The following is a 22,783-nucleotide window of genomic DNA, read 5'->3' as shown; positions in this document are numbered from 1 at the left end:
GCATAACGAAGAACATTACAGCCCCTATGAGCCACTAAAGGGGCTCTACAGTAGCTGCAGATTGAACAGCAGTTTACCGGTTTTCTTGTCTCAGCTCTGCCCGTTTCAGCATGGAATTGACTTTTAGTTATGAAAATGCAATTCTGAAGAACTTGTCTCTTTATATATCGCACATCCTGTGTGATATTCTGATGTCTTCAACTACTTTTCTTGCATTGATTGCACCTGCCTGATGAAACTGAAGCCACAGACGGAAATCATATTTCTTCTAAAACGTCATGCAGGCTTAATAAAATGCTTAAAAGTACTTGCAACTATTTCACCTGAACCCTGTTCTTTACTCCTCGCAAAAAAACTAACACCTTTCCTCAATATTCTGTCACTTGTGGTACGGCGTGTCACGCTGGACAAAAAGCTAAAGTACTGGAAGGATGTAAGTTGCCTCAAACACTGCTGTGACTTCTACTGTAGTGTTACGTTTTTGCACTTTATTTTAACTCGCTTTTGTGTGTTATAGCAATTTAGATTGTGCATGCAACACTTTTTTTTTATCTCAACACCCAACACTGTGTGACTTGCTTGTTTTGGAGTGGTGTTCTTGGTTTATGTCAGATCACAGACTGGTAAGTTGTCAGATACAGATAGCTGTTTGCAGCTCCAGATGGTGTTATTGTGTGAATGCCTTGTTGCATGTTGCTTGCATGTGTAAAGAGCCCCAGTGTGCCATGTTTACATTTCACCATATGCATCTGAATATGCTTCTTATTCATGTTTCCTCCAGTGCCACAACCCCCCACCATAACGCTACAGTCCCCGAAGGATTACATCTTTGATCCGCGGGAGAACATTGTCATCCACTGCGAGGCCAAGGGGAAGCCTCATCCCAGGTGAGACGATCGCCCCTCCCCATCCCACTGATGCTTGTTTATCCATCCCAGTCGCACACTATGCTAGCATATGTCACTGGTTACTTTTCCAGTTAACTGTGTAATTAAGCGACAAAAGCTTGTGCGGCGATGGTATGCCAAAGAGTTTCAGAAATCAAGAGCAAACTGATTTCCATTCAGTTTTATGGTCCTCGCTGTGAAATTATATATCTGTTTCTGAGGGCAACTTAACCTGGAGCGATGTGGATATATCAATCACCCTAGCAACTGTTGTCATGGAGACCACTTGAGAAACACACCTGGCAGAGTGAATTAGACACAGTTTAACCCCTGAATCGAGTTAGAAGCCGCCGAACTCCCTGCTACGAAATCAGTGATTACAATCAGTCTGCATGAATAGACCACAATGCATCTGTGACGATTTGAACAAACTGTCGTTTCCTCTCTTTTATGTTTCCTCGCGGCTTCTAACTTTGAACATCGAGTGACATTTATGTTTCTCGTTGATCCTAGCTTCTCGTGGACGAGAAACGGGTCCCACTTTGATGTCGAGAAAGACTCCAAAGTCCTGATGAAGCCCGGATCGGGAACTCTGGTCATCGACATCAGCGGGGAGAAGGCCGAGGCCTACGAGGGAACGTACCAGTGCACGGCGCACAACGAGCACGGCACCGCCGTATCCAACAGCATCGTCATCAGACAGTCCAGTAAGACTTCTGATTACATTCAATAACATTATTTCTATTAGTTTTCATAAATTAGAATATATTCTAAAGGCTTAAGCTCCAATGACAAAAGTTTGTTTCAGTTTGTAAAATTTGTTTTGGAATTTAACTTTGATTCCTAGTATCCAGCTTCCACTTTAGCAAATATGAATTCATATTATCCATACTTTGAGAAGCTATATGGGGAGCCTCCAGTGCTTTTGTTTCATGTTTATGTGACTCGCAGGGTCCCCCTTGTGGTCGAAGGAGAGAAATGAGGCCATCGTGGTGCAGATGGGGGTCTCCCTGGTGCTGCAGTGCCGACCCCCTGCTGGGCTGCCCCCGCCCGTCATCTTCTGGATGGATAACAGTGAGTCATGCGCATGCATACATAACTGCAGACATTTCTATATGCTAGCTGAAATCATGAGGTATTTGTGGAGAGAAATGATAAAAAATGGACCCCCAGAAAATTATTAACTGACCCTATGAAAAAGGAAAGATATTTTATTGTAAAACTGATCAAACAAGCAAAATAAATGAAATATAAATAAATAAAATTAAATAAATATTTTCTGTTTCGTGTCCAACTCTCTCTCTCTCGCCTCGTCCTCCAGACTTCCAGAGGCTACCGCTGGATAAGCGAGTGTCCCAGGCTCTGAATGGAGACTTGTACTTTTCCAATGTTCTCCCAGAAGACACCAGGAGCGACTACATCTGCTACGCTCGCTTCCCTCACACACAAACCATCCAGCAGAAACAGCCCATCTCCGTCACCGTGCTGGACAGTAAGTCACTGAATTAATTGAATGTTACTTGCTCAGAACTTGTTTTTGTTTTTCATTTGATGCTAGGGCTGTCACTCGATTAAAATATTGAATCGCAACTAATCGCATGATTGTCCATAGTTAATCGCAAATTAATCAAATTTTTTTATCTGTTCAAAATGTACCTTAAGGGAGATTTGTCAAGTATTTAATACTCTTATAGACATGGGAGTGGGCAAATATGCTGCTTTATGCAAATTTCTGTATATATTTATTATTGGAAATTAATTACCAACACAAAACAGCGACAAATATTGTCCAGAAACCCTCACAGGTACTGCATTTAGCACAAAAAATATGCTCAAATCCTAACATGGCAAACTGCAGCCCAACAGGCAACAACAGCTGTCAGTGTGTCAGTGTGCTGACTTGACTATGACTTGCCCCAAACTGGATTATCATAAAGTGGGCATGTCTGTAAAGGGGAGACTCGTGGGTACCCATAGAACCCATTTTCATTCACATATCTTGAGGTCAGAGGTCAAGGGACCCCTTTGAAAATGGCCATGACTCACCTTTGTAATATTACATATGCCCATTATTTTCATGGAACGGACCAACTTCTACGAAGTTATTTCTCTGTTCTCTCTAAAGCCGTTTCACTGACATTCTTAGTGTAAAATGATCTCAAACATAAAATGTTAATATTTGCGACCTTTTAGGATAGTATTTTCCTCGCCAAAATTGAGCGCAAGTTTGGAGCGCTATTTAACCTCCTTTGTGACAAGCTAGTATGACATGGTTTCCATGGTTTTCTAGTTTCATATGATACCAGTATCTTCACTCTAGCTTTAAAATGAGCCTGGTACTACCCTCTGAAAGATCGATTGCGTTAAACGCGTCAACTTTGACAGCCCTATTTGATACCAATTGTCGCAATATATGTAGTTAAAAAAGAAACTCTTTACTTGCTTCTTTACTTCTGATCATGAAGCACAGTTTCATTCTCATCTTCTGATTATTATTGCAAAAATGTTTAAGATTTTCCCTTATAAGAGTCCCTTTTATTTCACATTTATAGATCATTTTTAATTTCCCCAGTGGGATCTTGCGTTACTCCTGTTTCAAATCCACGTGTTGTTCCTGCAAAGCTGCTCAGCCTTAGTTGAATGTTTGTGCCGTTCTTCCTGTATTCTACCTTTCCTTAGCTTTAAGTGCTTCTAGCAATAGAACAATTGTCATAATATAACTGTAATGTTTTACCCGTAATGTGTCAATGTACTTGCAATGCATTTTCACAAGCTAATGCATTGGTGAATACAAAAAAAGAAAAGCCATTGTGAAGTAACTCATGTCCTGTTTTCTTTCCTAGTTTTGCATGCCAATGATTTTCTGTTATATTACAGTGGAAACAATGAATGAGACTGTGGCCGCTTTATACAATATCACTGATTTCTATATTGGTGAGTGCTGCTGGTTTATTCCCATTCAGCCCCCCCTCAATGTGAACCCCAGCCCTGTTTCTATACTCTCTGGCCTAACCGTACCCAACATACACACTCTCACCTTTAACTTGGCCTCAACCCCCTCCTCTGTGACTCGATTAACAAAGTCTTCCTCAAGTTTCTATCATTTCTATCCCGTCAGTGTTTACTCATGCAATTCACAAGGGTATAAGGATAGATATTTGGTCAATATAAATAAAAATGACGAGACTGTAACGCATGAACAGCAGCATCCATGACCGCCCCCCGTATGCCGATAACATATTAAAGCCTGAGATGTTTGGAGCAACCTTCAAAGCATGCGTAACATTAAATGTCAGCTAACTGCATCTCACCCTAGAATCATAAAACACATTCAGGACTGATCTCATGATCTGCTACATGAAGCACACCCTCAATGATCATCGGAGATGGCCACATATGAAGCATGATATTAGTATTCTAACATCTTTGTCCACCTTCTGAAGTGGAAGAGGATCATTCGTTATCTATTCTCTGACCTTTTCGGCAACACATCTAGATCGTTCCATTACGAACTTCTGAGAGATGATGTGTGGCTGGGGGGGGGGGTCGCTTTCCACCAAGATGAGACCCCCCTGTGTTGCCATAGCAACTAACCAACGGCTACTCCTCACAGGGAGATTCCTCTTGCTCTCCGATTCGGAGACGCTGCTCATACAGCATGTGACGAGGCTTTAAGAAATAAAACGTACATCGTGTTAGGTCGCCGCTCATTTATTATCCCTTCTATCCACTTCATGTCTCTTCACTTGACAGTGTAACGTTTCTACTACCCATTTCCTTCCCTCCTTCAACTCCTCACACTGTGGCAAGAGGAGCCTTCAGGTCTTATGTTGCAGTCCGGTTCTGATTTGGTTGTGTGTGCTCATGTGTTCAGACAGCCCAGAGGGGGAGCGGCGCCCCGTTTTCATGACGCCTCTGGGCGCCACCAGCACCAAGATGGTTCTGAGAGGGGAGACTCTGGAGCTGGAATGCGTTGCTGACGGCTTGTAAGTAGGCATCTGCTGTATCTACTGTATAAAATGGAAGAAATACACCATTTTTTGTATTATACAACAATGTGCTTTTTAAGGATCTGTCAGAAGACTTAGGTATTTGACAGCACAAAATGCAGAAATGGCACAAAAAACAAACATCCTTGTTGTATTTGCTTCACTGACAGGCCCACTCCAGAGATCTCCTGGCAGAAGGGTGGAGGAGAGCTGCCGAGCAGCAGGATGTCCTTTTATAACTTCAGGAAAACGCTCAAGGTTTCTGACGTGACCGAAACTGACGGCGGGGACTACCGATGTACAGCCGCGAACAACTTGGGCACCATATACCACATCATCAAGGTCACCGTCAAAGGTATGCAGGTTGACCCTGTTATTTTTGTTGTTTCAAACGGTGCGTCGTGTCATTTTTTTAGTTGCGACCAGCTGCTCTATAGCGGTCAACAATTTCTCTACCCTTTGGTGGACACAGTTTTTGCCCTAGGAGGTTGTAATTAGGCGTGGAGGTCAAGTGTGAAGGTGTGTATTTGTTTTCATCCCAACTGGCAAAAAGGGGGTGTGGCAGTGGCCTATAGCAAAAAGTGCACTTCTAAATGGTTTCTCTTATCACTGCCAAACTCGTGAACTGTTTGTCATAGATTCTTGTGGGAGGCATCATTAGTCTCAACAAAGAGTTCCTGTTCCAATGGTATGGGTTATATTAGCCCTTACCCTATAGTTAAGCCACGCCCCTTTCATAACTCATGAACTATTTCTCACACACCTGTGGTGTGAGGTGTTCCGTTTTTCCAGTTTTGGAAATTTAAAGTAAATTAATTGAAGTTTGACAACCAGGATTTGTGAACAGACTTTTGGTTCGGTCTGCTGGCGTGTCGAAATTCAACAAAGCCGGCAAAACAAAATGATGCACTGAAAGCTGCAAAACTAAAGTGTTGATTCTCAGTGGGATCAGTAGTACTAACAACACTTTTCGTCAGCTTTACATGACATTTTAATCTTACATTTACACAGATGCAAATATTTCTGCTTCCTTAAAGTACGTACATCATGTAGCAAAAGGTTCAGCAAACTTCTTTTTTTTTTTTGTCACCCTCAAAAAATCTTGCCCTTTTGTCATCCACAGCGGCTCCTTTCTGGGTCAGCGCTCCCAGGAACCTGATCCTCGCCCCGAACGAGACCGGCATCCTGACTTGTCGAGTTAACGGAGAGCCCAAACCCAAGATTAACTGGTTTGTCAACGGAGTCTCCATAGAGAGTGAGTAAAATGAGACCGTGCTTTCAAAGATAGATTTACGCATGGTTATGTCCAAAGTACCTGACAGCAACATAAAGTATAAATAAACATGCAGAGCTGTAGTAGGGATTAAATTCCCAATCCCAGATGTATTTTTTCTCCTCACTGCATGGTATTCTATACATTATTTCACATAATGCACCTGGAGTGCTGGAAAAAAATTATGTTTTTTCTATTATCTGGACCATATCTCCTGTGTTATGTCTTGTTATAGACGCACCAGAGGACCCCAGTCGGAAAGTGGATGATGACACTGTGATTCTTAGCAATGTGCAAACAGGGTCCAGCGCTGTCTACCAGTGTAACGCATCTAATGAATTTGGTTACCTGTTGGCAAACGCTTTTGTCAACGTTCTTGGTGAGTTTTTGGATATATATATGTATATAAAAGCTGTACATTTGGGATATACATGCCAGTGTGTGCGAGACGGGGAGATGCTGATTTAGATAATGCTGTGCCTCTTCCCATAGCTGAGCCACCAAGGGTGCTAACTCCACCCGACCGAGTGTACCAGGTCATCACCAACAACCCCGCGTTACTTCATTGCGCCTTCTTCGGCTCGCCAATACCATCCATCACATGGTAAGATTCAGATCAGGTTTCCATGTTTGCAATGGGCAACGCCAGCGAGAATCAAAGTCTTTGTTGATTTAGCCATTTCCCACCAGTTTTGCTGCACAGCACCATTAAACACTTTTTATTTGCTTGCTGTTTCCATGCAGGTTTAAAGACAGTCAGACCAGCGTTAAGAACGGGGACCCTTATGTGATCCATGAGAACGGTACATTGGAGATTCACGTGGCCCAGCCACTAAACAGTGGGAAGTACACCTGCATTGCCACCAACAGCCTGGGGATCAAGGAGAACCATATCTTCCTGGAGGTTAAAGGTCAGATATGGAGATTGGTAGTTCAACTTTTAGCCTGTTAAGACTGTTACAGCTCTTAAAGGTCCCATATGGTGCTCATTTTCAGGCTTATACTTGTATTTTATGTGTCTACTAAAACATGTTTACATGCTGTAATGTTAAAAAAAAAACTTTATTTTTCTCATACTGTCTGTCTGAATATACCTGTATTTACCCTCTGTCTGAAACGCTCCGTTTTAGTGCATTTCAACGGAATTGCGTTGCTAGGAAACAGTTTGGGTCCATGTTTACTTCCTGTCAGCTGATGTTACTTACATACACTGCAACAGGAAATTAACTGGGACACATTTAGAATGTTTTTGTTTAAAACCATGTAAATATTGAATATTTGTGACATCACAAATGGACAGAAATCCTAACTGCTTGTTTCAAACGCACAATTTTTGAATACGGGCTGTGTTTGTTTCCCCGTATATTGAGCGTTTTGATAGTTTAACAGTATTTATACAGGACTTAAACCTGCTTTATAATATAAAAGACATGGAAATCTCACTTTTTACAATATGGGACCTTTAAAGTGATTATATTTTAGATCTCTATAACCATTAGGTTATGTGATCATAAAGCTGTATTATTTATTAGTTTAAACTTTTTATTTTTCTCCATCTTCCAGAGCCCACCCGTATCCTAAAGCAGCCAGAGTACAGGGTGGTGCAGAGAGGCATGAGCGCTGTGTTCGAGTGTAAAGTCAAACACGACCCATCCCTCGTTCCCACCATGACCTGGCTCAAAGACAACGGAGAGCTGCCCGACGGGAGGTACAAACACCTCGAGACTCGTACAAGATTCATTTATTTCATTTTAAGACTTATATTTTTTTGAATTTTAAGAACTTGGAGGAAACAAAAATGCATCATCTCTCTGTGGTGATGCTCTGTCATCAGGTTTGAGGTGGGCGCGGACAGTCTGACCATCAATGACGTGACAGATGGAGACGAGGGCACCTACACCTGCATCATGAACACCACCCTCGACCAGGACTCAGCCAGCGCCATGCTGACTGTCGTAGGTACGTTCACAGTGCATTTCACGGGGCATTTTAAACTCAACAGGTTACCAGAGGTCTGGGATTTTGAGGATAGAATTCACAATGTGAATCCCTGGACACATATTTGTGAAGAAATTGTAATTGTAGTGAAATTGTTAATGGTTTAGACTCCATACAAGGGCACAGATTAGTCCCTTTCTCTTCTGCCCTGCTTCTGATTTATACAGATTTTTGAAAAACTGTTCTTTAGTGAATTGCACCAAAACCATTTTTTCCACCACTTTCAAATGTCAGGAACCGTTGGTATCGTTTCTAATCTCATTTAGTGTCACTTTACCACACTATTTCCCTACTTTTCTGCCGTTTCTAATATCTGTCACTAACATCTAATCTTTTCTTGTACTTTACTCCTCGCTGTCTCAGAGGCTACTCCTACTCCAGCTATGGTCTACGGTAAACAATGTCCACAGAGTAGAATTTTGTAGCTTTTCATTGTCTTCACCCAACCATCAAGTTGTGTTTGTAAAACATTACATTTCCTTTAAAATGTTTATTTTATGTCGGTTGTTCTTATCGCTTTCTTCATTTCATATTGTACCATTTGATATTGAATTTAGTTTTGTTTTACTATATTTTACTTTACCATTTAACTGAACAACAGTGATATGTTTGTCCATAGTTCAACTCTTTTTGTTATTTTTATTATGTGGGCATTTTCATCAGGATAAAAAGCTTTTTAATTATAAAATGATGGCAAAAAAAATCCATAATTTTGTTTTATATAGGGTATTAATTTTACAATTTAAAGAGTTTTATTTAATTGTGAAAAACACACAGCCTCAGCACACTCATGGTTCACCCACACAGGTGCTTTCATTCAACCTGCCTGATTAGACCCATTCTCAGGTGTTCGTGGCCGTGTGCAGACTGTGATTGATTGCCGAGGTCTTGCACTTTTTTTAAAACAACAATAAGAAACAAGGTTTTCTTGACAAAATTCTAAAATTTTACAAACTGCCTCCTGTGTATTATTAAATGAAAATATGACATTAACTGAACAACTGATATGTTTGTCCACAGTTCAACTGTGTTATTTTTATTATGTGGGCATTTTCATCAGAATAAAAAGCTTTTTAATTATAAAATGATGGCTAAGAAAAAGCCATAATTTTGTTTTATATAGGGTATTAATTTTACAATTTAAAGAGTTTTATTTAATTGTGAAAAATACATATTAACTGAACATCTGATAGGTTTGTCCACAGTACAACTATGTTATTTTTAGTCTGTGGGCATTTTCATCAGAAAAAAAGCTTTTTAATTATAAAATGATGGCTAAAAAAAGCCATAATTTTGTTTTATATAGGGTATAATTGTCACAATATTTAATTGTGAAGAAAATACACAGCCTCAGCACACTCATGGTTCACCAACACAGGTGCTTTCATTCAACCTGCCTGATTAGACCCATTCTCAGGTGTTCGTGGCCGTGTGCAGACTGTGATTGATTGCCGAGGTCTAATGAGCCAGAAGTGGCAACACCTGATGGTGTGCATGTTCTTAAAATGTGCACAAAATACTGCACTTTTTTTTTAAAACAAGAAACAAGGTTTTCTTCACAAAATCATAAATCAATTTTACAAACTGCCTCCTGTGTTTTATTGAATGAAGATATAACATTAACTGAACAACAGTGATATGTTTGTCCACAGTTCAACTCTGTTATGTTTATTCCGTGTGCATTTTCATCAGAAATAAAGCTTTTTAATTATAGAATTATGGCTAAAAAGAGCCAATCTTAAACTAGAGTACTCATCAAAGTAAATTACCCTGCACCTCATTTACTGTCAAACTCAATTTCAGTGTCAAATTTTCATTTGAAACATTGGCAGTGGACTTGCTGTAATGCAATAGCAGAGAGAGAGTTTTTAATTTTTCTGTGGTCCTGGGCTCCCCCCGTTGTGTTTGTGCAGAGAAACCTGACCCTCCGACTGACCTGGAACTGACTGACCAGACAGAGAGGAGCGTTCAGCTCACCTGGATCCCCGGAGACGAACACAACAGTCCCACACAGAGTATGAAATGTTTATCAAACACTACACACTTCACTTTTCTGCTGCCAAACTTGAAATGAGACACTCTAATCACTGACAACGAGAAACAAATTTCCCCCATTTAAAATTTGGTTTAAGGTTTCTGGAAGCAACTGTGGTTTTGTGGGAATAAAGATGGGAACTTGGCATGATGAGCAATTATCTACCATTGTTAAATATACACAGACTTTGACTTAACTTAAAGGAATAATCATCAGTCTTGTTTCTTTGAGACAGCGTCTACCTCCTCAAAAAAATTCTTGAACTTTGAATCTTTTTTTTAATTTCCCCCAGAGTTTCTGATCCAATACGAGGATCTGCTCCACCAGCCAGGCGTTTGGATCAACCTGACGGATACTTCTGGTACCAGCACCACGGCGCGGTTAAACCTCTCTCCGTACGTCTACTACTCCTTCAGAGTCCTGGCTCTGAATCGCGTCGGCTACAGCGAGCCAAGCAAGCCCTCGAGCCAATACAGGACCAACCCTTCAGGTGATTAACATGATCATCCTCCAGAGAAAAAAAGTACTGCAATATATAAAATATCCAAAACATTCACTGATTGAACCATCTATTTTTTTTGGTTTTCCTAGCACCTGATGACAATCCATCAGATGTTCAGGGAGGAGGAACAAAGCCTGGCAACTTAGTCATCTCCTGGACAGTAAGCTATCCTAGATTGTTATTGTGGGCTGTGTGTGAGTAAAGGCTTGTTGAACATTTAACCAAAGTCAAGTTAAAAGATTTCAGTGTGTTTTTTTTCCCAGCAACTGACAACAACAAAATATTCTGTGTACAGTCGCTGACAGGATTTCAGGCTAACGGACCCCATCTGGAGTACAGGGTGCAGTGGAGACAGAAGGACGTAGATGACGATTGGTCCTCAAAGAACGTGGCCAACGTTTCGGAGTTCATTGTGTCTGGAACTCCAATCTACGTGCCCTACGAAGTCAAGGTTCAAGCTCTGAATGATTATGGCAGCGGCCCAGAGCCTGAAGTGGTGATTGGATACTCTGGAGAAGACTGTGAGTGAACGCATTACCCCCATTTTAGGTTCAGTTTGTTTGTCTGCTTGTCAGCAGGATTACGGAAAAACCACTTGTCCAATTTTCATGAAACTTGGTGGAAAGATGTAGCATGGGCCCAGGAAGAAACCATTACATTTTGGCGCTGATCCGAATCACAGGGCGGATATGCTAATTATTTTTCACTTTCATTTATATCGTGAGATAGGGCCATTTGGCCTTGGTGGAGGTCTGTGCTCTCCCGAATGCCTTGTAGTTATTATATACTTTTTAGAGTTTTGTTTCAAATAAAAAAAAACTATTAGGTCACCAATAGTAAAAACTATTCAAAAAACATTTAAATTCTGTGTAAGATGTTGGCAATACAAAATAATGCACAAGAAATCTGCTATAGCTGTAGACCTAAGTGTTGATTCTCAGTGGGATCGGTAGTACTAGCAACACTTATCACAGGGAGTCATTAGATTCACTGTTAATATGAAAATATATTTCTGAGGGATCGGTCAACATAGGTTGTTAAAACTTCATTGTATGCTTAAAAAATTATGTTCCCATACAATGAGACTGCATTGTGAATTATGTTTCGAGGGAAACGTATTTTGTTGCGGATTCTGTTTGTTTTTGACGTATCACAGATATGTTCGTAATGATAGTCCGCGGAAGTCCGCGTAGTGAGGAGGTCGGGGTGGTGGATTGGTAAAAACAAACAAGAATTTCACCCAGGACTCCGCTGTTTGTGTGCTGTTTATCTTAATTTATGTCTGTGGCATACTAACATGACAAACGCTGTCATTTTAAGCCGAATCATGATGTTTTTTTACTGAACCTAACCAAGCAGTTTTGTTTTTGGATTTACAAACCACATGTTTAAAACTGTGACCGTAATCCTGGAGAAAATAAGTTTCCCTATCTGAGAATGCAGTTTACTCGTATGGGAATGTAATTTTGTAGGAGGCAGCGTCGCAATAACATGGCATATCTTTGTTTCTCAGGGTTGTGATTGAAAGTTCACATTTACTAATCCTTTTTAGACTTTTTCATAAACTTGTGCAGTCGGTTAGGTAGAAGTCTGTTTTTATATTACTTCATAATAATAGTCTTGTGACTTGAATTTGCTTCTCTCTCTCTCATATGTCTCTGCAGTGCCTTTGTCGGCTCCCGATAGTGTGCAGATCATGGTTCACAACAGCACGCTTGCAGAAGTCCACTGGGAGCCTGTTTCTTTCCCCTCGGTTAGAGGAAAACTACAGGGATACAAGGTATTGTTTGATAAATGGTGATTTCTACAGCATGTCTTTGGTTGTTGCCTGTAGGGGTATGGCCACTATTTTGCCTGTCAAATCGTTGCTTGAGTGACGAAACTGGAGCACGCTCAAGCATTCAGTAAGGTTTTTAAAACCCTTGCATGTGCTTTTGCCCCCGTACACTTAATGTGAAAAATAACCCAGCAACAAAAACTATTGGAGATGTTTCCCTGTATTCAACCCCCCACACACACACACACACACACACACAAACATCAGCACACTTCAGTGTTCTTTTACAGAATGAGCCCAAAGCATGGTCTATATATGCACTCCCCAAAATGGCTGGCGCTTTATCAATCATCCAATGAGGTGAGGACACATATCGTCCAGCCTCTCAGGATGTTGCACCTCCAACACAGAAATTTCAAAATAAGGTTCAAAGCAGAAGACGATATAACACAAACTGTAAATACAACCAACGACACGTAGTCAAACTATGTAGGGAAATAATGCAAACAAAACAAAAGCTCTAATTTAGCCCTACACACATTAATTCCATTAAAAGGGAACACGTAGGGTTTTATTTTGGCACGTATGTGTTGCGAGCACAACTTCCTCAGAGGCCGGCCATGCATGTGTCGGTTCCTCATTGGATAATGGATGAGGAGGCAGCCATTTTGCAGTGTGTATATATAGAGGCAGTGCTTTCCTTTAGTCTGTAAAAATCTGGGATGAAGCATGTGGGGTGGACACGGGGTGGTTGGAAGTGCAGAAACTTGTGAGTGCATTTATTGCTTTCAGAGTTTTCTTGCACATTTAGCGTATAGCTGCACATCCAAAAAACATGTGCCGTGACATGTTGTTGAATGTTTGCATGCAGAGCAGTGTTTGATAAGACCATGTAAGACATATATACTTAAGCAATTCAGGCTTATGTTCTGGGAATTTTGTTTTATAGTGGCTTTAAAAAAGTCTGCTAGTGGAAAACCCCTCCAGACAAACTGGTCCCTGTCACACATGAGCAGTGTAACAATCTATCAACCAAGCTGAAACAATTTTTTTATCCAATGTTCTCATCCAGTAGTCCCCTCATTACTGCTGCACTGTGAAGACAGAGTGAAATGGCAGGAAATGTATCTCAAAATGTGCAGCTCAGACCTTATCTGCACGGTATTAGTGCTCCAACATGTGCTTCAACATGTGCTTCAACTGAAAATGAATACGTTTGACCCAAGGCTGTAGCTTCACAGTGAAAGAGCCACTTTCACCGTTTGCTTTCATTATAAAAGTCATGTAATTAGAATTTAAGAAATTAAACGGATTCCCCAGAAATCCTTTATTGAAAATATAAAACAGTGTTTTCCATCATGTGGGCACGATTGTGTCACTTATACATACTAAGTGGTATCTTACAAAAATTCAATATTGTTTTCTTTTTATAAAATACATAACCTGGACCTGAAATTAGGGCTGACCCAAATGCTTCGAAGCTTTGACCATTGCGATGGTAATCCACCTCGAAATCACTATTTGAATGCTTCATTTTTACCTCTGCCGAGGCCAAAGGCCTAGGAAGGAGGTTATGTATTCACCGGAGTTGATTTGTTGGTTTGTCCGTTTGGACGATAACTCCAAAAGTCTCTGATGGATTTGAATGACATTTTTTGGAGGGGTGGGGTGTGGCACAATGAACAATCCATTAGATTTTGGTGGCGATCCAGATCATGATCCGGCTTCGGGAATTTTTTTAATAACTCCCACTCAGCCTGTGCATTAACACCACAGGGCCACCACAGGGGGGCAGCGACGTACATGAAACCTGCCTTTGGCGGAGGTCTGCGCTCTCCGAGTGCACTTCTAGCTTTAGTATGTAATAATAAAGTACAAATCCCCCAAATGGCCTGTGAAATAAGGAATAATCCATCATTATTCATATTCAGCATTAATTATTATTCTCAGATGGCTATCACTGTTGTGTGTAGAGGTGCGGGTGTGTACAGTAGCGCCGCACTGAAACGGGGACGATGTAGACAGACAGAAGAACATGTCAGCCTGCTGCGCTGCGTCACGAAGCGTCGAATACCTTTTTAATATTTCTCATCAAAGCCCAAAAAATGGTATTTGTGACAGCCCTACCTGAAATATACAGATTTGTTTTTCATTGTGAATTGATGTGATCTGTGCTTTGTTTTAAAGTTATGAAAATGAGGCTCTTTAGCCAAGCTTGAATTATTCTGATCACATTACCTGGAAGTTGACACAACAGGTTCTTTCATCAGAAGCCTATGTACGTGTGTGTATGGTATCCTCACCGTGTTGTCGAGGAAAACTTTAGGGAATTAAATTATAGTGCACATCAGGCTAATATAAAAAACTAACCCCTGGTGTGTTCTCTCTAGGTATACTACCGGCGCGAGCGGGGCTTGCATGAGACAGAGGAGGACACAGAGCAGCTGGAGCAGGTTTTGACGTTCAGTGGGAATCGTAGCGAGGGACGTCTGCCGGGCCTCCAGCCTTACAGCCAGTACAACCTCACCATCAGGGTCCTCAATAACAAGGGAGAAGGGCCTCCCAGCCCCAGCAAGAAGTTTGAGACACCTGAAGGAGGTGTGTATACTTCACATGGTTGTTCTGCAGGCATTAAGCATCATGCATATAGAAAATTATTTTCTTGAAAGTGTGTCGTACTTTATGTTGGAAACTACTGTATCTCCAGATATGAATTGGGTCACCACACTTGCACTAAACCACGCTTTTAATACAGTAGAACCTCTATTGTATTGTATCTGCCTCTTGATACCTACTACTAATACTACGGTTGCTGCGCACTATTAGTACTACTTCTGTGACAGCAACCGAGCAGTTCTCGCTCAAAGCCCACCCAGAATCGCCATAGCAACCCACTTAACCTACCCAGAGCATCCATAGAAAACATCTTGGTATTTTCGCAACCAGAAGTGACACGAGAGGACAGAGCTAAGTACAACCGAACGCTGAATAAGAGACATTTTCAGGCGTCTCAAAAAGGTTATAATTAACTTTCATGAAATGAAAACAACACCGTGAAAGGGTTAAAGCCGGAGTAGGCAGTATATTTTTGGCATCATTGGGCAAAACATTCCACAATAACCTTTCAGCATATTGTAATTCAAGTGTTCTGAGAGAAAATTCTAGACCTCCTCTTGGCTGTTTCGAGGCTTTAGAAAATCTAGCTCGTGACGGGAGAGTTTGGCCAATCACAGGTCATTTCAGAGAGAGAGAGCGTTCCTTTTGGCTGTTCTGGAAATGCAAATGCGCATGCACGTCCCTTCAGATGGTGAAAGCCTGATTCAACGGTGGAATATCCTGTAGGAAAAGTTGCTATTCCAGCATTGGCAACAACTGCCTACAGACAGATAGATAGTAACTTTATTGATCCCGAGGGAAATTCAAGTTTCTAGCATCACAGTTCCATAATGCAAAACATGTTAGTAAAAAGGCACAAGTAAGTAGTACAGAGTATAAAACAAATTTACCAGGTATAAAAATACCAGAAGATGGAGAAAACTGTTAAAAAAAAAATAATGAATATAGTGCAGGGTAACAGCTGGGATACAGGACTATTAAAAATGTTAATATAGTGCAAAAAGTGATATAGTGCTGGATAATAAAATATAGTAGATATAGAGACCAGGGGATTAATTAATGTCAAATATGGAATATAATGCGGAATAAGAACTAGATGTAGAGTTTTTTTTTTTTTTTTTTTTAAATAGACTAAAGTGCAGAATAAAGCAGTACATTGTTTGTGGAATCCAGTAAAAGCAGTCTATAAAGGTGCACAGTAGAGCTGTTTGTGGTGAGCAGAATTAAAAAGTCTATTAAAGTGCACTGTGTGCATTACTATCCGTCCTGCAGACCGTCCTCCTTTGTCCCCCTCCTCCTCCCCAGAGAGGTGTTGTACAGTTTGATGGAATCAGGGGTAAAAAAAGGACTTCCTGAGTCTGTGTTGAGCACTTGGTGAGCAGCAGCCTGCCGCTGAACAAGCTCCTCTGTTTGGTGATGACGGCGTGCAGAGGATGGCTGGCGTTGTCCAGTATGGCCAGCAGTCTGTTGAGTGTTTCTTTCCTCTGCCACCATCACCAGAGACACAGTCCCCTGTGGAGCGCCGGTGTTGCTGACCACAGTGTCAGACGTGATGTCCTTCAACCTGACATACTGTGGTCTGCCGGCGAGGTAGTCCGTGACCCAGGTCACAAGGTGTGGGTCCACTTGCATCCTGGCCAGCTTGTCCTGTAGTACAAAGGGCTGGATGGTGTTGAAGGCGCTGGAGAAGTCAAGAAACAGGATTCTGACTGCGCCGCCTCTCTTGTCAAGGTGCAAGTGGGCCCGGTGTAGGAGGTAGAGGACTGCATGGACTGTGGAGGGAGGAGGAAGAGGCTGGGGGGGTTGGAGGGAGAGGGAGTGAGGGGGGGAGAGAGGTAGAAGGGGCTGGAGGGAGGGAGAGGGGAGGGGAAGAGTCAAACCGGTTGAAGAAGTGGTGAATAAGTCGTTGAGACTGTTCGCCCTCTCTATGGTCCCCTCTGCTGCACTGCTATTTCTTTGTTTGCAGCCTGTGATGGTTTTCACACCCTCCCAGACCGCCCTCATGTTGTACACTGCAGAGCGAACCTAAAAAGGAAGACAGACTTATCAAAAAGAGTGTGACAACATCGGCAAAGCGGCTGCGAGCTGAAGGCAGAAAGGCCAGACAACTAGCAAAATTTTTCTCTCCGTTTCTGAAACGCTTCATCGATTTTTGTAGCCCCCGCTAGAGCCTCGAATCACAGTGTGTCATCTCAACGGGATTTACAGGCCCACAAGTTTGCAATGAAAACAGGACAGTAGTACAGGATCACAACGATGATCAGGATGATGTTTGGAAAAGAACTTGTACAGGTGTATGAAGCGTGTGCACATGCCACGGCTCATCTGGTGGGAGGGGCTTAGGACAGAGGGGAGCTGCAGGATGAGGGCTGTATTTACAAATTCTGGCATTTTTTCGTGACTTTTCCACAAAGCTGCCTACCCGGGGGTACCACTTGAATTACAATATGCTGAAAAGTTATTATGGATTTTTTGCCCAGAAATACCAAAAATAAGCTGCCTCCCCCAGTTTTAAAGATCTAAGATGAAAACACTCCCAGACTGAACAACACTGGGAGCAACCTGTCGGTCAAAAGGTAGCCCCGCCCTAAAGCATGACATGCTTTATGGTCTGTTTTACTCTAAATGGGACCATAATTTACTAAATGAACATCATGCTGTATTGAAGAAGACTTGAAACTATCGATTGAGACTATAAACTCATGTTTACAATGTTTACTGATGTAATATATCAAGTGAGAAGTAGGCTCATTTTCTCATTCACTTCTATACAATCAGACAACCAGAGGAGTCGCCCCCTGCTGGCTATTAGAAAGAATGCAAGTTTAAGGCACTTCAGTTGTGAACGCAGTGATCATACTCTGGTACGAACCAAAACAACCGGAGATCGGTGGTGTATACTGTTTCCAAGCGAACCACAACGCAGGCTGCCTGCGCGAGTATTTGTTGAGATGGACACAGGTAAACGACAGGTTAACACGAGTGGGAGAGGACTGTTTGCTTGACATCTGGTGCCGAAGAGAACATACAGAATATGCTAAATAAAGTCTGCAAAAATAGTGACGTTTATGGCATTGGGAGATAAACTGATGGAGAAGGGATTCATGCGCACAGTAGATCTGTGCCGAGTCAAAATGAAAATACTTTGACAGCAATATATCAAAGTCCGTGATTCCCTGCGTGGAAGTGGCAGCTCTCGAGACAAAAAAGATAAATTCACCCTCAGCCCCTCAGCTAATTATTTTTTTATTTGGTCCACTTTATTTTGTGCACTGTGAAACCGAACCAGACTAGATAGAAAACAAACCAAAAGTATCAATTTCACTCTGATTTTGGACGAGCCAAACGGGACTATGGCTTGTGAAAGCACCCTCATTCACTTGAATGAATGGTCCTGTGCAATGTCCACACCCTGACTGTGGTTCTGCTTTTTGTTTACAGTACCGGAGCGTCCTTCTTTCCTGAATGTCATAAACCACGGTTTGGACTCTCTCACTCTGGAATGGGGCCCACCATTGAACAACAATGGCCGCCTCGCTGGATACACACTGAAATACCAACCAGGTAGGCTGTTGTGTTTAAACACAGTATTATGAGGCATTTGTGCAAAGGAGAAAAAAAACCCACGTTGTGCATTCCTAACTTCAACCTTTTCTCCTTTCAATTTCCTTCATATCACTCGTGTCTCTGCAGTCAACAACACCAACGAGCTGGGGCCAGTCAAGGTCATGACCTTCCTAGCCAACGAGACCGCCACGACCCTGAGCAGCCTGAACTCCAGCATGCTCTACAAGTTCTACTTGAGCGCAAAGACAATCAAGGGCTCCGGCCCCATCATCACAGGGGAGGCCTTCACAGTCATGGACACAAGTGAGTTATTTTAGCAAATTACAAGCACAATAGGAGGAAAAGTCATATATCAGTGGCATTTAAAGAAACAACTTAAAGAGTGTGAGGGGTCAGAATCACAGTTCTCTAACAGATATTAGGGATTCCTGTGAGCTTAAACACACCTTATACCCCCTTCTCTATCTCTTTCTCTCTTTTTCTTCTCTGAAGTTCGTTCTCAGCCCACTGTAGAGACGGGCAAAGGTAACCCCAAGTTTGCCAATGGAAGCACCTGCATGTTATTCACACCATATTAGACGCAGAAAAAAGGAGCTTAGCGTAGTTTAAATATCCATGCATGTTACTAAGTTAGCATGTCTGAAAATGTGTGAAAATGAATAAATAAGGATTTACTGTTAGGTGTGACAGACTTCCATGGCATCTGCAAGCAACACTGCTTGTGTCCTGTTTTTAGAGAATAGGTTGCACTTACTGCGACATACGTTAAAATACTGTATTTTTTAGAATTAGCTGTGCTTGCAGTTTTTACCTCTTGTATTCGCCCTCTTCAAATGAACACGTATTCATTTGAAGCCCTCACGCATGATGCTCGTGAATGTTTCAGTCCAGTACTAACACTTTTGTATACCTGCTGATGCTATAAACCGATGGATTGTGTATATAAACTACTAATTCAGATAGTATGCATGCCGCAGTGCTGAGTTTCATTCGTTCGGATGCTGAACTGGGTGCTTAACTTCTCTCCGGATCAAGAGGTGTCGCAGCATGTTTTTAACCTCGGCATGTCAGTAGCAACTTTTCTCTGTATAACAGTGGCCCCTGCAGTTTCACTGTATGCTCTCTACTGTGTTGTGTATGCGTTGTTGTCTCACTCTTTTCCATGTTCTTTCAGGCCCTAAAGAGCCCCCTCACCCAACCTCCCCCATCACTCAGTCTCCGCTTCCCCCGTTTCACAAGGGTACAAGCACTCCCCGTATCCCCTTCTTCTACCTCCCCAAATATCTCCACGTATTCCCTTTCCCTGCAAAAAATGATCCATCTCAGCAAAAGTCTTTAAAATATTAGTTTTTATTAAAAGGAAAAGATCAATTTTCACAAGTTTAGTGAAGTTGATTTCTGTTGGATTGCTCTCAGCTAACTGGCACTTTGACTTATTTTAGGAGGACTAATGTAATTCCTCACTGAGATGACCATTTTTCGCAACTACTGACCTGTTTCTATGTTGTTCAGGATCTGACACTGCTCTCCTATAACCAAAACAGTGTTGCTGTGTATTGTATAGTGGGACATTTTTCTTAAACTGACATGCAAAGGTGGGACAGACAGACAGCTTTATCCTAAACACTGGCATTTTGAGTATGTTTATTTCTTGTTAACCCTCTGAGACCTGCCATCCCGACCGACTTTATTGTCTTTCAGAGGCTGTAGCAGGTTCAGTTTTAGAGATAGAGTGAAAATACAGATATCATATGAAACTAGAAAAATGTCATGTGAACAGTTAACTAACAGGAAGGAGGTTAAATAACGCTCCAAAGTTAGGCTAAATTTCGGCGAGGAAAAACTGGCATGGCCATTTTTTAAAGGGGTCCCTTGACCTCTGACCTCAAGATATGTGAATGTAAATGGGTTCTATTGGTACCCACAAGGCTCCCCTTTACAGACATGCCCACTTTATGTTTCAATATTTCTGCTTACGGGGGTCCCTAAATAGTCTTGGAATTACATAAATTGGGTGTCACTGTAAAGTTGAGACTCTTGTGGATCCAATGAGCTCAATTGTATTCATGAGTGATGATGTTGGTCCCAATAGTAACCACTTCATTGTAGTGAGACCATATTTTGAAATTGACCTCACCGTATAAAATGGCATGTCATGAAACTTTACAACCACAAACTAGAGACCTAGGGCATTCAGAGGATGGATGGCTTTCCTAGCTAGATTGACAATAAGGGTTTAGTTTAGTTTCTGTGCCACAGCATGGCTTTTTCTCTGGTGTTCCCCAAGGTCTTGGTGTCTTAATTTGGTGTTTTGGAGGGATTATTGATCATTTTTATCAATTCTCGATTGGTAAAAAATGGTTAGATTTTGCAACAAATCTGTGTAACAAATGGTATCAACCAAAAAAATTGCTGCAACAACTTATGAGACATAATAGAGCACGGGGATGGCCCTCATAATGTTCTAAACCCTTATACACTTTCACTATTTATTTTTAATTCATTAATTAAATAATCAATTCATGTTTATTTTGGATTTATGACTAGAACAATTTGACACCCAGTGCTGGGCTGCATCTTAAATTAATCTTCAGGTTCCCAGCTTTCAGATGATGTACACCACTTCTATGTGACATCTACTGTTGACCTGCTATCTCCCCTTAAAGACCCCCTGTAAAAAGCGGATCTCAGAGGGTTAATGTTATTTCTACTCGGTCCTGTACTTTAGCTCCATAGCAGTATTTGAAAGGTTTTATTTCATAGTAAGGACTTTTGTAAAAATTGGTACATTTTAGAATTAAATCCTTTGATTTATTTTTTCCCTCTCTCTTGTGTGCTCAGTGCCGCATGTAGGCCCTGCGTTTGGCAAAGTTAACACGTCCATGTCGGAGGACGGTGCAGTGATCAGTTGGGATTACTTTGGACACCATAAGAATGTATATGTGGAATATATTGTAGAAAACAGTAAGGCTTCGCTTTGTATTTGCAGTCATCTTAAAAAAAAGTGCATGCATTAATTGGCTGTTTTTATAAATGAATCAATCTGATACCATAATAATCTAACCTTCAGATACTATCATTCAAATAATGATTCTTCCCCAAAAGGCTCTGTGAATCTAATTCCTCTCCATCCGATTCACCAATTCCAGGTAAACAGGACTGGACAAAGGAGTTGGTAAACGGTTCACACTGGCATATGATAAAAGGTTTAAAGCCAGGGACGTCCTATAAGGTGCGTGTGGTAGCTAGAGACCCGGCCGACCCGGCGGTCCACAGCACAGAAGAAGTGGTGGTCTTGGTTCCAGGTGAGGCAGCATGCCTCAGGATAGACCGTCTTTGTGCTTCATTTTTCCTCATTACCCCATCCTGTTTTCTGTCGCCGTCTCATTACCAGACATACAACGCTACATTCAGACACGAATGTACGGTAGTTAGTTTGCTAATTAGCATAGAAGCATGTCAGAAGTTGCCATCAAATCGGTCTAATGCATGTCATTTAAAATCATCACTAAGAGGTCCATCATTTTACTGTTTTACTGGCTTTTGTTTTTTCCCTTTTTGTCATATTTTCGGCGCCTAAACGATCATTCCATATTAACCCATTTCTTCAACCTAATTTTCTGTGTTTACAGCCTCTTTTAATCTCAGTGTTGTTCACCATGAAGACAACAGATTCCACCATTTTAGCATCCTAGATTGAGATTTGGACAAACAGTTATACTAACTGTTTGTCTCCTTTTTTCTGTGTGTGTAGCCGTACCCAGCCGGCAGGTAGACATCGCCACCCAGGGCTGGTTTATCGGGCTGATGTGTGCCATCGCGCTCCTCATCTTGGTCCTCCTCATAGTGTGCTTCATCAAGAGGAACAAGGGTGGCAAATATCCAGGTAACGCACACGTCATCAGTACATCCGGCAATTTCAAGCTTATTCATATATATGGATGGAAATTTGAAAAACACATTTGTGTAATCTAACAGTGAAAGAGAAAGAAGATGCTCACCAAGACCCAGAGATCCAGCCTATGAAGGAGGATGATGGGACATTTGGAGAGTACAGGTAAGAGATGGAAAAGACTAACATACAGCTGAGATAGGACCACAGCATACAGTAGTGTCTGAGATTTCGTTTTTTTCATCCA

The 22,783-nt window shown here is 41.6% G+C and overlaps 1 protein-coding gene across 13 annotated transcripts in view; it reads left to right on the top strand.

Moving 5' to 3' along the window:
• Positions 1-22,783, top strand: part of nrcama (neuronal cell adhesion molecule a) — a 76,276-nt gene that overhangs the window by 46,228 nt on the left and 7,265 nt on the right. For 3 of the 13 annotated variants that reach the window (XM_037760538.1, XM_037760540.1, XM_037760539.1), the window contains exons 4-31: positions 416-433; positions 782-887; positions 1,401-1,594; positions 1,839-1,961; positions 2,209-2,379; positions 4,762-4,873; positions 5,047-5,231; positions 6,000-6,131; positions 6,385-6,528; positions 6,642-6,753; positions 6,894-7,060; positions 7,713-7,857; positions 7,984-8,108; positions 8,511-8,540; positions 10,061-10,162; positions 10,475-10,672; positions 10,774-10,844; positions 10,980-11,205; positions 12,349-12,464; positions 14,852-15,059; positions 18,519-18,641; positions 18,771-18,947; positions 19,137-19,169; positions 19,819-19,884; positions 21,486-21,608; positions 21,794-21,949; positions 22,399-22,530; positions 22,623-22,701. In XM_037760538.1, coding sequence (XP_037616466.1) covers positions 416-433; positions 782-887; positions 1,401-1,594; positions 1,839-1,961; positions 2,209-2,379; positions 4,762-4,873; positions 5,047-5,231; positions 6,000-6,131; positions 6,385-6,528; positions 6,642-6,753; positions 6,894-7,060; positions 7,713-7,857; positions 7,984-8,108; positions 8,511-8,540; positions 10,061-10,162; positions 10,475-10,672; positions 10,774-10,844; positions 10,980-11,205; positions 12,349-12,464; positions 14,852-15,059; positions 18,519-18,641; positions 18,771-18,947; positions 19,137-19,169; positions 19,819-19,884; positions 21,486-21,608; positions 21,794-21,949; positions 22,399-22,530; positions 22,623-22,701 — 3,574 coding nt within the window. The remainder of the gene's footprint in view (positions 1-415; positions 434-781; positions 888-1,400; positions 1,595-1,838; positions 1,962-2,208; positions 2,380-4,761; positions 4,874-5,046; positions 5,232-5,999; positions 6,132-6,384; positions 6,529-6,641; positions 6,754-6,893; positions 7,061-7,712; positions 7,858-7,983; positions 8,109-8,510; positions 8,541-10,060; positions 10,163-10,474; positions 10,673-10,773; positions 10,845-10,979; positions 11,206-12,348; positions 12,465-14,851; positions 15,060-18,518; positions 18,642-18,770; positions 18,948-19,136; positions 19,170-19,818; positions 19,885-21,485; positions 21,609-21,793; positions 21,950-22,398; positions 22,531-22,622; positions 22,702-22,783) is intronic. The other 10 variants (XM_037760545.1, XM_037760546.1, XM_037760550.1 and 7 more) reach the window with 8 other exon arrangements.

The sequence above is a fragment of the Sebastes umbrosus genome, chromosome 23, assembly GCF_015220745.1.
Source record: "Sebastes umbrosus isolate fSebUmb1 chromosome 23, fSebUmb1.pri, whole genome shotgun sequence".
Lineage (NCBI taxonomy): Eukaryota > Metazoa > Chordata > Actinopteri > Perciformes > Sebastidae > Sebastes > Sebastes umbrosus.
The sequence above is the reverse complement of the archived record's forward strand: the minus strand, read 5'-3'. Positions and strand labels throughout refer to the sequence as shown.